The sequence below is a fragment of the Notolepis coatsorum genome, assembly GCF_963971535.1.
Source record: "Notolepis coatsorum genome assembly, chromosome: 7".
NCBI lineage: Eukaryota > Metazoa > Chordata > Actinopteri > Aulopiformes > Paralepididae > Notolepis > Notolepis coatsorum.
Genome location: NC_140171.1, coordinates 70585900 through 70601566, shown reverse-complemented (window position 1 = coordinate 70601566; position 15667 = coordinate 70585900). Strand labels below are relative to the sequence as shown.

Here is a 15667-nt window from a genome sequence, read left to right as displayed (position 1 = left end):
CTGAATTAATCCTAGAGTGTTCGGCCCAATGACGTTGTTCCCGCTAGAACAGCCCTGACTGAGGGGACTGCAGTGAAGCTAGACGACAGCACTGACTGAGAGGGAGGGCGGCTATGTGGCGTAGTGGGCAAGGCGCTCGCCACAAATGCGGAGACGCTGGGCTCGCCTGTTCGAGCCCAGTGCTCCACATTGCTTTCAGTTTAGCTGGTCGTTAATACTAATACACATTGGCCGTATTAGGGGGTGGGAAACTGATGGGTGGGGATCGGGCGTTGTGGACAGCGACTCCTACAGGTCGGTTGGTGCGCCTGCGGCCCTGCGCAGTAGAATCAGGAAGTGTCGGGGGCAGCGTGAGCCTCCCACGCGTTACTCCTCGCCACTGAGAGATCGAGCTGCGCAGGTGAAAAGATGCGACTGCTGTTACCTCAAGTACCGGAGGGGACTTGTGCTATGTATGACTTAGTCCACATTGCAGCCGGCTTGTGGGAGGCAAGAAACAGCGTTCGTGACAGGGGAGGGTTGAATTGGATGATACGAAATTGGGATGGGAGAAAATATAGAAAATGGGAGAAAAAGTGGATACAAAAAAAAGCACTGACTGAGAGGGGACTGTGCAGTGAAGCTAGACGAATGTAGCACCACATTAACACTTTCAGCGCCACGCTTAATCCCCATCCCTGCCGCTAGAAGGCCAGCTTAAAATAGTCATGTCCGCGGTGTTTCACAATGTTTGCAGAGCTGTATATGTGTTCTGTATTATAGCTGTGGAGACAATGGTGTGGCTCATTTGACAGACACTACTTGTAGTTCAACATGGAAAAAAAGAGTTTGTTTCTACACACTGTAGTTTATTACACGCTAAACATCATGCATTTCCAAGATAATCCAGTATTTTTTCATAGATCGCGAGATAAAACGCGTTATGTGCAATAAACCCGAATCATTCTGGTTGATTCCCTGAACCCCCAAATACTCTCAAATCAAAGGTATATAACATGTACATATGTACCTTCACAAAATCATCAAGGTTAGAAAAAGCCTCGTTTATGTAAGTAAGCCTGTGATTGTTACATAAACATGTTTCACGTTCGGTAAAATAGACATAGGGGGTCCTTACCTTAGCCAGAAGGTAATCCGAAAAGAATAATTCCAATGATCCCATCGGCGATCGCAATTACCCGTTTATATGTAATTACACGTGTTTACGGGACACTATAGGTTTTGAGGCGATCAGATCTGCTAGCGATTGCTTTGGAAGAGCTCCTCCCCCACAGAGCGAGCCTCGATAGTCCGGTGCATTCATTGACGATCCTGTTGCCTTTCTATCCGAGTTCAAAAGGTAGCTGATACTGCCACCTAGTGATATTCGATCGGCATTGCAATTCCAACGTATACAAATGACTCAGGGACGGCTAGAATGACCTGGATGATGATTTAGAACGGGGATCAGAGGAAAAATATCAAAGGATCTAAAAACATAATATTACGTGTTTGGCGCTCAACCGCTGGCCAATTGTCTTTTAATGAGGTGGATTAGTTCCATGACTTCAGGACCCACGAAACCCCAATTAAATCCATTCATTGTTTAATTTCATATTATTATTCTTTTTTTATTAAATCCATTTAAAGCTAATTAATGTATCACTCCAGGCTTTCCTGGCAAGTGTATGGACATAGCAATTCAAAAACAAAGTGAAGTCACATAAGCCCTACTCTTCACTAAATCTCCTGGAGACTTGAGGTGTGATGTCTCATAACTTGAATTACCTAGCTAAGAACCTACGGTAAATCAACTCGAAGCCATAAAGCTCTATAGGCCATAAAGATACGTTATGTCCTCTGCTTCACCTTAGCTCTGTCCTCCCTAAGTTCCCTCTTTTGATCCTCTTCTTGCCATTAGGCTGACCTGAAGTCTGCTGAAAGCCTAGCACGGCACAACACTGCACAGTTTGGTCAGCAAGGTTCAGTAGTGTGGAAACGGCTCTCTCAGTATCCAGGGGGTGGAGGGTTAGTACTAGGTTATGGTTAGAGGGTGTGTATGTCAACCGTCCCACTGTTTCTATAAAGACTCTTCTCTCCTGCGTCTCCCTCAGCCTTCCTATTCTCTCTTTCTCTCTTTCTCTCTTTCTCTTTCTCTTTCTCTTTCTCTCGCTCTTACCCTTTCTCTCTCACTCTCACTCTCTCACTCACTCTCTCTCTCTCTCACACTCTCACTCTCACTCTCTCTGTCTCTCTCTGTGTGTCTCTCTGTGTCTCTTATCCTCTTCTTTTCTCAGAACTTTGAGTTTATTATAATATCATAAACCTTGACCGTCCAGAGACCAAATGTAATTCTCCATTAGGGGACCTTTTTAAAATAATTGGTTTTGGAGCTCTTGGAAATACCAAGGCGTTTTTCTCCCCCTCCCACATGTTGATAAGTTACGTATGGTGGTAGTGGATGGCAGGGTGGGTAAGACACACAGCATGTCCCTGCAGACCACAGCATGTCCCTGCAGACCACAGCATGTCCCTGCAGACCACAGCATGTCCCTGCAGACCACAGCATGTCCCTGCAGACCACAGCATGTCCCTGCAGACCACATGTCCCTGCAGACCTCATGTCCCTGCAGACCACATGTCCCTGCAGACCACATGTCCCTGCAGACCACATGTCCCTGCAGACCACATGTCCCGCAGACCACATGTCCCTGCAGACCACATGTCCCTGCAGACCACAGATTGCATGTCCCTGCAGACCACAGCATGTCCCTGCAGACCACAGCATGTCCCTGCAGACCACAGCATGTCCCTGCAGACCACAGCATGTCCCTGCAGACCACAGCATGTCTTTGCAGACCACAGCATGTCTTTTCAGACCACAGCATGTCTTTGCAGACCACAGCATGTCCCTGCAGACCACAGCATGTCCCTGCAGACCACATGTCCCTGCAGACCCTTCCATTCAGTGAAGCAGCTCCAGACTTAATACTTGATGACATCACACGTTTGAGTCTTACTTGTCTGGTTTCTGGCTTCATGAGTAGCTCATGTTCCCAGATATTGACTGAACTTTTCTTGGCCATGTAAATAACTTATTGAAATTCTTAACACATTGTGCGCTATAAACGGCGTAAGTCGCTATTGCCCGCCATGCGTTGAACACCAACAACGGCGTAAATCGTTTTTGGGATCAATATTACATTTTTTCGCCATGGCATTCATAATTCATCCAGCCTCCCTCCGGACTGCAGCGGCACCCTGTCTGAGATTGCAACGCCTCAATACCGCCGCCTGGTGGATGGTCGGGCAAGTTACACTCGCACTAAACCGGAAGTGGCGATTGGTGCATCGAGGAAATTCCTCCGGCAGTAATATCTTGTTACGTGGGTCCAGACAAACACTCGAGTGCATTTGGATCGCTTTCAAAATGTAATAATAGATATGATTTCGGCGTTTATTGCGCCATACAAACCGGAAATGGATCTAGGAGATCGACGTCAAATAATTGGGATCTTTTTCCTCCAGTCTCATCGGCGAACGGTAAGAGGACACTAACGTTATTTTCAGCCCGATTGTCCATTTCTTTGTTTACAATCAGTCTGATCAATATATCAACCCATACTAAATAAAGCCGTTACTGACGATCAAGGAATTATAAACGACCCCCCCCCCCCCCCCCTTTCCTTCACGCATGATGAAGCATAATGTATACCGATCATATACATTTAATATAGCGTGTATAGGAAAGAAACGGCAATCGATAATCTATCATATGCGTCAGGGCTTATAACTAGCGTTTTTGGAATTACAGCAGAAAAGCTTAAAAACATACTTATATTCTAGACCAGGGGTGGGCAATTATTTTTCCCAGGGGGCCGAATGAGCAACTGAAAATATGTTGGGGGGCCGGGCCAAAATTCCAAACTCAATTATGCATAATATACATTTTATTTCTATATAAAAAGCAGTAAATGGCATTGTTTTGACCCCTGGTAAGAGTGTATGTTATTATTTGGCAATTAAAAGGTGAGGTTAGCTTTAAAAAATATCATTTATTCAAATAGAATTTATTTCCAAAATGATAAACAAAATGTGAAACATTCATAACAAAGGGCATTTTGAGTTTCATATACTATTGAAACAAGGATTTTCTTAGCTTTCTAAAGACATCACATCATCTTATAGCAAAAATAAGCAAGACATGTCACTGAACTGTGTAAAGAAAAGTGTCCCAGTTTTGTAGCCTTTTTTACTTTACATGCCTATATTAAACATTTAATGTTTTCAGAACTGTGCAAAAAAAAGAAAATAATATATCAAGTGTCCCATTTCACTTTCCATTTCCATTTCCACATTTTTGTGTTCTTCAGTTCTTTTTTTTTTCATTCAGTGTGAGAAATCCAGTCTCTGTTGAGCTTTAACAAGTCCATCAAAGTCAGGTTGCATGTCTGAGGTGGAGATGCGAAGCACAGCTGCCAGATGTTCATCAGTGAGAGGATCTGTACCTGGACTTGGTAAACGTCATGACTGAGTGTCTGTTCACATATGTAGGTGAATCCAAAGAGAACCAACATCTTCTGAGCATGTCTCCTAAGCGTATATTGTGTGTGTGAACGTTGACATGAAAAGAAAAAAGTAAAAAAATAAAATATATATACCGGTGTATATAAAAAAAATATATAAAAAAAAAGAAAAATTATTATCATGTAATCTTTCGCGGGCCGGTCAGAATCATCCCGCAGGCCGGATAGGGCCGTACAATGCCCAGGTCTGTTCTAGACGGTATTAACACAACAATGTATGAATGAAAAAATATAACGTTCCCACATCCGGAACGATAGATAATCGATGTTGAATGAGCCATAGTAATGCATATATAGCTATAATATTTAAAAAGTTATAGCCCTGCAAAGAAGGTAAACATCTCCATAGGCTTACAGCGCTGGCAGACTGGGTATAATGATGGGCACAATGCCCGGCGCCCAATGTGTTAATGTGAGACAATAACATGGAGAGCTTTGGGTGAACAAGTTAAGTGTCAGTATTACACATCAGAAATAGTTCAGGTTTCTGAAGTCTGGGTTCCAAGATGTGTTGTGTCAAAATTACATGAATCCTCTGAATTTATGAGGGTCAACAAAGAGGCAACACCCTCCCTTATTTTTTTCCCAGGCTGTAAGTTGATGAAGTTGGGTCAATCAGCAAAACTCAAATGTGGTTTATAAACCTACAGTAGCCCTTTCCTTAACCCTAACCGTAACTTCAGTGGAGACCTCACATACCACTCTAACCTAAAATAATCTTTAGGTTTTCAGGTTTCAAAAATATGGCCTTTGCCCGGCCCAACACTCGGCCCCTCTCTACTAGGCGTGTTACTACGTTTCCGCCAAGACAAGGTGGCCATCAGCGGCGACATCAAAGGGATGTTCCTGCAGGTGAGACTAGTGGAGGAGGACAAGCCCCTGCTGCGGTTCCTATGGAGAGAGAGGATCGGGGATGAGCAACCAGCCATCTATCAATGGGAAGTCCTCCCTTTCGGAACCACATGCAGCCCATGCTGTGCTACGTTTGCACTGCAAAAACACGTCGCAGAGGACCCAGCAGCTGATGAAGAGGTCCGACAAAGTGTAGGAAATAGTTTCTACGTGGACAACTGTCTGCAAAGCGTCTCGACGCCAGAAGAAGCCGAGGCCCTTCTACTCAAGCTCCGCGCCTCCCTGATCAAAGGCGGCTTTGATCTCAGGCAGTGGGCCAGCAGCGACCCGCAAGTATTGCGCAGCCTCTCCCCCGAGGACAAGGCAGCAAGCAGCGAGACCTGGATGGCGACCATCCCAGGAGAAGCCCAAGAAATGACATTAGGACTAGTCTGGCGCTTCAAAACAGACTCGCTCCATTATAAACACACACCCCTGACCAAGGAGCAGGGAAGGTCGACTGCACTACCGACCACCAGACGGAGTGTATACAGAACACTCGCCGGACAATATGACCCGTTGGGATGTATTCTACCTTACACCACCAGGGCAAAGATGATTGTAAGAGCGTTATGGGACAAGGACCAGGGCTGGGACGACCCCATACCCGAACACCTTGCATCCACATGGAGAGAGTGGGAGACGGAACTCAGCTCACTCCCAGGTGTCAACATATGCCGCAGCTACTTCCCACCCACAGTGAGGCCGGAGACGTGCCAGATGGACCTGCACGTCTTCAGCGACGCCTCCGAAGTAGCCTACGGTTCGGTGGCCTACTTGCGTGCCCGAGAGGAGGGAGGAGAAATACATACTGCTTTCATCCTGGCTCGCTCAAGAATAGCCCCACGAAAGCAACAATCTATCCCGCGTCTAGAGCTCTGCGCAGCCCTAGCAGGAGCGCAACTCGCCACGTTAATCCAACGTGAACTCACCATTCCGGTGCAAAGAACAATCTTGTGGTCAGACTCCACGACAGTACTCACATGGATCCGGTCTGATTCGTGCAGATACAAGGTCTTCGTGGGAGTCAGAGTCACAGAGATCCAAGATTTAACAGAAGTAGCAAGCTGGAGGTATGTGGACACAAAACACAACCCAGCTGACGTCATCACCCGGGGAATGTCCCTGGATGACCTCACCCGTCACAACCTATACAGTGACGGGCCAGAGTTCCTCAAGCTCCCGGAAGAAGAGTGGCCTACACCCACCCCACGGGAAGCGAGTAAAGAGGAGGCCGAAAACAAAAAATCTATGTTCTGTGGATTGAACACACTCGTCTCCACAGACCCCGACATAGACGATTGCCTCACCCTAGAGAGTGCGCAGCTAAAGACATTCCTGTGGCACCACCCAGAGGTTCAGCTCACTACTGACATTACAGCAGCTGACTACGAAGAAGCAGAACTTCTTCTACTACAACGAGCCCAGAGAGACTTGTTCCCCGATGAGCTAGACTGTCTACAGGGAGCAAAGCCCGTCCCATCAGACAGCAGACTGCTCCACCTAGCCCCCGAGAGCGACGCCCATGGTCTCATCAGAGTGGGTGGTCGTCTGCGGAGAGCTCCAGACTTACCGGATGACGTCAAGTACCCGATAGTCTTAAACAGCCGACACAAGGTCACAGAGCTGATCATAAAGAAATACGACGAGGATGTGCATCACGCCGGGGCAGAGAGAGTCTTCGCGGAGATCAGACGTCGTTATTGGATACTGCAAGGGAGAGAAGCAGTGCGGCGCTTCCAGCGAACCTGTCTAGACTGTCGTAAGTGGCGAGCACAGCCCAGTATACCCCGGATGGCTGACCTACCTCCCTGTCGCCTCCGACTCGGCGACAAGCCTTTTCACTCCACCGGTATGGACTGTTTCGGCCCGCTGTATATAAAGAAAGGAAGAGGAACCGAGAAGCGGTGGGGTATTGTATTCAAATGCATGACCACCCGAGCGATGCATATAGAACTCCTTCCAACCATGAGCACAGACTCATTCCTTATGGCCTTCCGAAGATTCACATCGCGGAAAGGCAAACCGTCTATATTATTGTCTGATCACGGGACAAACTTCAAAGGCGGAGAAAGAGAGCTGAGAGAGAGCTTCCAAGCTATGGGCCCAGAACTTAAGACCCACCTCGCTCCATCCCAGATTGACTTCCAGTTTAATCCCCCGAACGCACCTCACTTCGGTGGAACTTGGGAACGAGAAGTACGTTCAATAAAGACAGCCCTGTACGCCGTGCTTGGGGCCCAGACCGTGGCGGAAGAAGTCCTAATGACAGTCCTCACGGAGATCGAGGGAGTATTGAACTCAAAGCCCCTCGGTTACGTCTCAAGTGATGTAGCAGATGTCGACCCAGTCACCCCCAACACACTCTTGATGGGGCGGCTGGACCCCGCGCTACCACAGACAATGTACAGGCCTGAAGAAGCGAACGGCCGAAGAATGTGGAGGTACAGTCAAGTATTGGCTGACAAGTTTTGGAACAGCTTCCTACTCCACTATCTACCGTCTCTACAGACCCGCCAGAAATGGGTAAAAGAGAGAGACAATTTGACAGAAGGAACAGTCGTCATGATTATCGACCAGTCACTACCCCGAGCTATGTGACCGGCTGGCCGCGTAAGCAAAGTGATCACCGGTGCCGACGGAAAGGTCCGAGCAGCCGAAGTGCTCGTCCAAGGACGGATCTACACCCGACCCGTGGCGAGGCTAATAGAACTGCCAAGGCTCCCCGATACTATCGATGACGACCATGACCCCATGACTTTGTGAACTGCCCGACCCCTCACAACAGACATTGAGTAGTGGACAGTGCGGTTAATCTGTCTCTGCTTAGCTAATTAGGTGGGACTAATTAGGAGGCGGCTGTTACAAAGGATCAGATTAAACCGAATATATATATTTATTGATTGATATATATTGCATAGTATTTGTATATCGTTTGATATCCCTTGTATATTCCTTGTACATATACACGGAATATCCCTTTAGCCTAGTACAGACCATAATATTTCATTCTCCTATTGGACAGCGGTCCACAGGCGCCAGGGCCATGCCTCCAGAGTCAGGTTCAAGGCCACCGTCAAGACATGTCTGTACATGCCCGGCCTTGCCCAGGGATACGAGACAGAAATGAGGTTGGCACTAGATTGTTCGCCGTGCATATAAATATGGCGCAGGTGAATACAGAAGTAGAGTTACCCAATAAGTTGAAGCCTCACCCACGATACTCCGTGCGGTGAAGTATGGCCTGTTTGGCCCCAAATAGAGCATTGAGACCGCATGCGAATTAATAACTGAATTGTCCGAGTTTGGCGCTATACCGTCGAGTGCGACATATTTCTATTAAGTCAGTAATAGTCTATTTGTGTATAGTATATCGTGCGGCTAAAGTTCTACAGTGACCAGCATCACCAACGCTTCCTCGTACCAGCTAGAGTGCTTATCCAGGCTGGGCTGCTTTCATGGCGCTTTCACCCGAGGAGACCTAGACGAGAACCGTGTGGACATGTACACTGGATTAATCTACCCGACGACTACATAGCCCTTTGCGGCTGGATTATATTTGTTTTGGTCCTGTGATTTATGGAGCGGAGAATCGCCGACGCCTACACGTGTGGGATTTACCCTGTGAGGAGCCACGTCGAGTCTGCGCCTCAGAGAGCCTGAGGCCGGCTAGCTTTCTTCACTGTCGAGCTACAGTCTACGGAGAACAGCTGTATTCGTCTGTGGATCAAGAGACTATTGCACAGTCTCCTGTACTTGGAGTCTCCTTAGTCATCGTTGACCAGACTCTCTACTACCGACAGATCCTCTACCCCTGCTGGCTTACAACCGGGGGGACCCTTCCAGTATCTCCCGCTATATATTACTAGTGTACCATAGATATAATTCCCTAAGATTCAGGTTGTATAATTACCTCCTGCGTAACCAGAGAATGGACATTCATTATTGATTTGCCTACGCACATTCCTTTGCCTTATAAGCGCATCCAAAGTAAAATAGAGAAGTATATTATGTACCTTTTGCTGCAATAAATACTTAATTACCACTTTGTGTGGAACCGATTCATTGTGGGAAGTGTTCATCATATTTATATATCATGTACTGTATGGCCAGTAATTAAAGTACATAAAGCGGTAGTGGTTTAATGATACCATACTTATCAATACAGTCAGGGAATTGTACCCCTCAGTTACAGTATGTATGTATGTATATCTGGGAGGAGTGTGGTGTCAGTGTTCAGCTCCACATGTTGGCCTGTTGGCTCTGTTGGTGAGGTCGAACCTCTATGTGAATATGCTCTGACCTCCTGTTCTGTGTGTGTGTGTGTGTGTGTGTGGGTCCACCTCTCCCCAGACCTGCTGGTGGACATGCTGGGCGTGCTGGCCAGCTACAGCATCACCGTGAAGGAGCTGAAGTTGTTCTTCAGCAAACTGCAAGGAGAGAAAGGCCAGTGGGTAAGTCCCCCCCCGGCCATGTTTGTCTGGTAGCGGCATGAGGAATGTGCTACTGTAGCAACACTTAAACAGCTCCACACACACACACAAACACACACACACACACACACACACACACACACACACACACACACACACACACTGCTGTCGTAGAGAGGTCTTCTCAGATCTAGAGTATGGATGCATTATTGATGAGTTGTACTGTGAGATCTCATCAAGGCTGTTTGTCCAGTCTTGATAATCTTTTTCCAATGCCTTTTTAAAATGAATAATTAATTAATTTGTTATTATTTATTTATTATAATTATTTCCCCGGCCTAAGATATGATCATAGATTATATAACGAGCATAATGGTAGTCAGAGGGTTCTACTGCCAGCGCTGCTACTGCACATGTCAACCTGTAAACCCTCCCACCTGTCAGTAGACTGAGAAGACAACCTTGCTCCAGTCCCATCTAGCACCTCTCAGTTTGGAATCTTGTTGTGGGTCCCTATCTTGGTCCTTAGAACTACCATTACACACCAATGGCACAAAATGTGACCGTAGTCTGCGTCATCAATCTCTGACCAATTTTGGAAATGCACAAGTTATGGTGGTTACCGACATACACACAGTCACACTGACACAAGTCATTACTAATTCCCCAATGTGCTTTGTGCACTACTACTACTACTGCTGCTACTACTACTACTACTACTACTACTACTACTACTACTACTACTACTACTAGTAATACTACTAGTAATACTACTACTACTACTAGTAATACTACAACAGTCCCTAAACAAAGACTAAAGACAAAACAATAAAACCAATTTGATAAACTGCAGGAAAAACTAATACTAAAGATAGTAAATTGAAGAAGTTATTGAGAAGCTGATCCTGAGTGAAGACATAAAGACATCAAGATGGAGTTAAGGTTAGGGTTTGATCCCCAGCAGGGGAATTTAAAAGATTTCAAAATATTTGAATATGTACATGTTTACATTTTCGATAGAATACGTAAATATATTACTTATTGCTATAACATAACATACATTATGTACCATTTTATTTACATGTTTTAAGCGATATCAGGCTGATGTCCTGTTGTTTACACCAGTGTTAACACATTCGATGCCGGCCGTGTTTTCCTTTTTACCCCCTTGAATGCCGCCACCCACTTCAATGTTGGCGTTAAAAACGCATAATCTATGTTTTAAATTATGGCTGTGTCTAATCTGCCCGTCGCTTATCAATGACTTGTTTGCAGTCAAATTGTCCAAACGGATTGTTTTTTAATCGGTTCATATCCTTTTTATAGCATTTCGAAAAGCTATCGTTCTCTCGGAAATTTTCTGAAAATTTTAAGATTCCCCCATAAACGGCATTTATTGGAATATTCTCGAATACACTAGACACGTTGTCATTTGTCGGCCTATTTATGAATCCTTTTCAAATAAACGCTAGATTATCGATAGTATATGTGTACTTATGCACGCTAATCTATTCTCATTTCCTCAACATCACACACACACACACACACACACGGCACATGCTGATATCTCAGTGAATACAGCTCTGATTATCCTAAAACTGGTAACATAGACTCCTTACCTTAGATCAGATGTTCTCCAAAAAGATTATTCCAATTCCTGATCGCCATTCCAAATATCAATCGCGTTTATTGATTGATTATTGGCTGCTGTAAATATATATTCCACGCTGCTTTCCAACTCGCAATCACTTCCCTCATCATCAGATCCATCGCCAGCATAATGGAGCCAGTAGGCTCCCCCCACAGGGATCTCCCAGTATAATCGAATGGGCTGCAGTTACACAGGGATAGACGATAGGGGGCAGTATTTTCCCATCTGAGCTCCTAGAGGGTCTGCTGTACTCGGTTGATGAAATATGAATTCAGATCGCTAATAAAAAAATCAAACGACAATACACGTCGTCGGCACTCAACGGGGGGCATGATAAGACGACAATACACGTCGTCGGCACTCAAAGTGTTAAAGAGAAATTATGCCCAATCCCCACCCCCACCCCCTTGTCTCATCAATAACTCATGACATTTTTTTTTATATCCCTCACATCAGATATAAATGCCATATCAAAAGTTGAGCGGGTTTATGGAGCAACATATTTTTGGAGGGGCCGTGTGAAGCAGCCTCCACCAGACTACACAGTGAGATGAAGAGACCGGCGTCTCAGACACGTCTCACCACCCAGTCCCTGAGACCTGAGTCCCAGTCATTTGCACTGAGTCGAGTAAACACAGTTCTGTCAAAAGTATCAATCAAAAGTAGTAACACCACGAGATAAAAATTAAGATACAAAGAAAACAAATAAAATCACCTAAAACGGTTACAGATTGATATACAGTTGTTCAGTGTTGTATTCAAAATCTCTAAATTCCGAGTCGAGTCTCGAGTCCCCAGTATTCGAGTCCAAGTCCGAGTCACCAAAGAAGAGCCAGAGTCGAGTCCCCATTACCCGGCCAAGTCCAAGTCATCAAGGATTCGGGGTGTCTCTTTAGGCCTTTAGGCTTTATTAAGTACTGAACATGAGGGTATCGACATGAATCTGCATGTAGGTGGAACACGCATGTCTGCCCTTGCACAAAATTAAATAAGGTTATGGTATTAATATAGCCATCAATATCTTATGCCAAATGATTAGGCCTATTACAAAAACAATAAAAAATAAATATCTGTATTTATCAATTAACATTATCAATTCTCGTCTGCACCTTCCGAGTCCGAATGCAGTCAATGCTCGAGTCCAAGTCCGAGTCATCAGTGCTCAAGTCCAAGTCGAGTCACGAGTCCTGAAAATCAGTCCTGGACTCGAGTCCTACAACACGGCAGTGGTTAGTGCTCATGGTTTTGAACTGTGCATACTGTAGGTTGGAAGAGTAACATAAAGTGTTTTCAGTGTCTTTGTGTGAGTGTGTGTATGTGCGCCTGTCTACTGTATGTGGGGCAGCGCACACATTTATGTAGTATGTACAGTAGCACCCGACAATGTAATCATTTCCAAATAATGCAATAACTTAATCAATAATGTAATAAAATGTCCTGTCTGATATTGTAATATTTTATTTGACTGATAATGTAATACCTTATTACATTATTGGGAATGTATTACATTTTCAGGTAGAATCATTTTTTTTCAAACAGATGATAATTTTGACTGATAATACTACGTTTATTTTACAAAAAAGTATATATATACTGTATATATAATTATTATTTATTTATTTTTTCAAAAGAATGGATCACTCAACTTTTGATTCTCACATTAACTATACAAAGTGATCTATGTACATCCCCTCAAAACACAACAGTGACTGAAACACTACCTGGTTATGATGTACAGTCAGGGACCGAAACTAAAGCCCGCCGCCCGCCAGGGGCGCTCAGTTTTTACCTTTGGCGCTTGACACTTAGAGGGCTGCCCGCCGTGTGGCGTGTAATCAATCAAGTTCATAACTATACTCTTATTTTGAAAATCTGTGCGGGTCTCATTTCCACCCCAAGCGCATCTCCAGTCATAATATCGATGGCTCCGGCAGTTAGCAACAATTAGGTTCGTATGATACTCTTATTTTGAAAAAAAACGTGGCAACGAGTCATATCCACCCAGCCCTTCAGCGGGATACTATTGGCCAAGGGCTTCTGCTCGCAGTGCTCGTGTCAACACAGGCAGTCTGCTCTAGTCTAGAAGAGCGGACCTCCATGAGCTACCGTTACTGTTTAAACAATGACCCAGTCAACTATTCACTTTTAGTTTAATACATGAATGAATGAATGAATGAATGAATGAATGAATGAATGAAAACTTTATTTAACAGATTGCAGAATGGGTACAATACAGTACGGCTCAATACATACAATTGTTAAGGGGATGCAGACCTGAGAAAGACGTTTGTCTTGTTTCCATCAGGGTCCCCCATTTTCAATTCATATAGACATTTATGACATACACAACATACATGACATTTATGGCATAGGGACATATAGGTATTTAGTACTGATACATTTGTGACACAAACGGTATTCAAATATACAGTACTGTTACCCCTAGATCCTGACAGAGTATATACATATGATGGGGAGGGGACTGTACACTAGGAGGGGGTGGGTGGGTGGGAGAGAAATATACATACGGCGGGGAGGGAATATATACATGCGGTGGGGAGGAGACTGTCTATTAGGAGGTGGTGGGGGTTTTGGGCATTTACGGTGGCCAGTTTCGAATTGCAGCCTCCCGTAGGTGCTCTTTAAGAGCGGTTTTGAATGTGTGTAGTGATTCACATTCCTTTACAGCTTTGGGTAGGGCGTTCCACATTGTTGTGGCATAATTGCTAAACGTGTTTAGTCCCTTGTTTGAGCCGAATCTGGGTTTTACATGATTTGTTGAGCTTCCTCTGGTGTAGTGGTTGTGGTATTCACTGACCTTTGGGAAGTATTTTGACATGTACATGGGTACCCCGGTCGTATAGTGTATCTTGTAGACCAGGCCCATTGCAAGTTGCTGTACTCTGTCGTCTACTCTAAGCCATCCTAGGCTGTCAAAGTGGGCAGGGGTGAGGTGGGTTCTGGGGTTCAGGTCAAGTAGTAGTCTGACCAGTTTGTTTTGTGATGTTTGTAATTTTTTTTAAGCGCCTTTGAGGTGCTTTGGTACCATGAGGTGCACGCATAGTCGTAGTACCCTTGAATGAGTGCTCCTGCCAGAGTCTTCAGGGTATTCTTGTTTACCAGAGAGGAGATCCGGTACAAGAATCTAGTTCGTTGGTTGACTTTTTTTATTACATTGGATGCCATTTTGTCACAGGAAAGATTTGCCTCTAGGATGGAACCCAGGTAGGTAATTTCGTCTTTCCTTGTGACAATATTGTCACCCACTGTAACTGAGAAGCCGTCGGTCTTGCTGAGTTTGTTATTTGAACCGAAGAGAATGGACTCTGTTTTGCCCATGTGTAATGATAGTTTGTTATCAGCGAGCCATATGACGAGGCATTGTCTAACGGTATCTAGCTGGCTAGCTACTGATAGCTGCTGATATCAACAAATGCTCCAGCAATAGTCGACTCGAGTGCATAATACCTCCGTTCCCTCGTTAGCTAGCTCGCGTTAGCTAGCTCACGTTAGATCGATCTGTCCCAGTAAACTAAATTGTCTTAACGTTATCTACCGGGCTAGCAGTAGCTACAGATAGCTCCTGATATCAATGTCTTATAACCAGTGATGCCACAGATTACTTGTAAAAGTAATCCGATTACTGATTATTGATTACTCCTTTAAAAAGTAATCCAAGTTACTTTACTGATTACTTGATTATCAGAGTAACTTAGTTACTTTGAAAGTAACTAGGTTACGAAGTCGTCGTCGTTCCCCCAACCGTTTTTTTTAAACGCTTTATTGAAAGTGCATAAATTGTTTTTAACTTGTTTCTCTGCACATAACGTAAATTGTTAAACTAGTGCTTCAGCTTCTGTACCATCAAGTATGGTAAAGCAACAGTCTATGATGCTCACAGCATTAGAGCAGCCAGCCAGTGGTTTTACAAAACCAGTGTATCCATTCACATCTAACAAATGCAGGCTGAACTATTCAATTATATCAACTGTAACTATTAAATTGTTTTTATAAATGTCTCTCTATAAACATACAATCAGTCTGAATGAATGAATGAATGAAAACTTTATTAACAGATTGCAGAATGGGTACAGTACAGTACGGCTCAATACATACAATTGTTAAGG

The 15667-nt window shown here is 44.6% G+C and overlaps 1 protein-coding gene across 1 annotated transcript in view; it reads left to right on the top strand.

Annotated features, from left to right (window-relative positions):
- The window catches only part of lrba (LPS-responsive vesicle trafficking, beach and anchor containing), a 622382-nt gene that overhangs the window by 105610 nt on the left and 501105 nt on the right, over positions 1-15667 (top strand). The window contains 1 exon segment of the mRNA XM_084317903.1: positions 9810-9910. Within this exon segment, the coding sequence (XP_084174029.1) occupies positions 9810-9910 (101 nt within the window).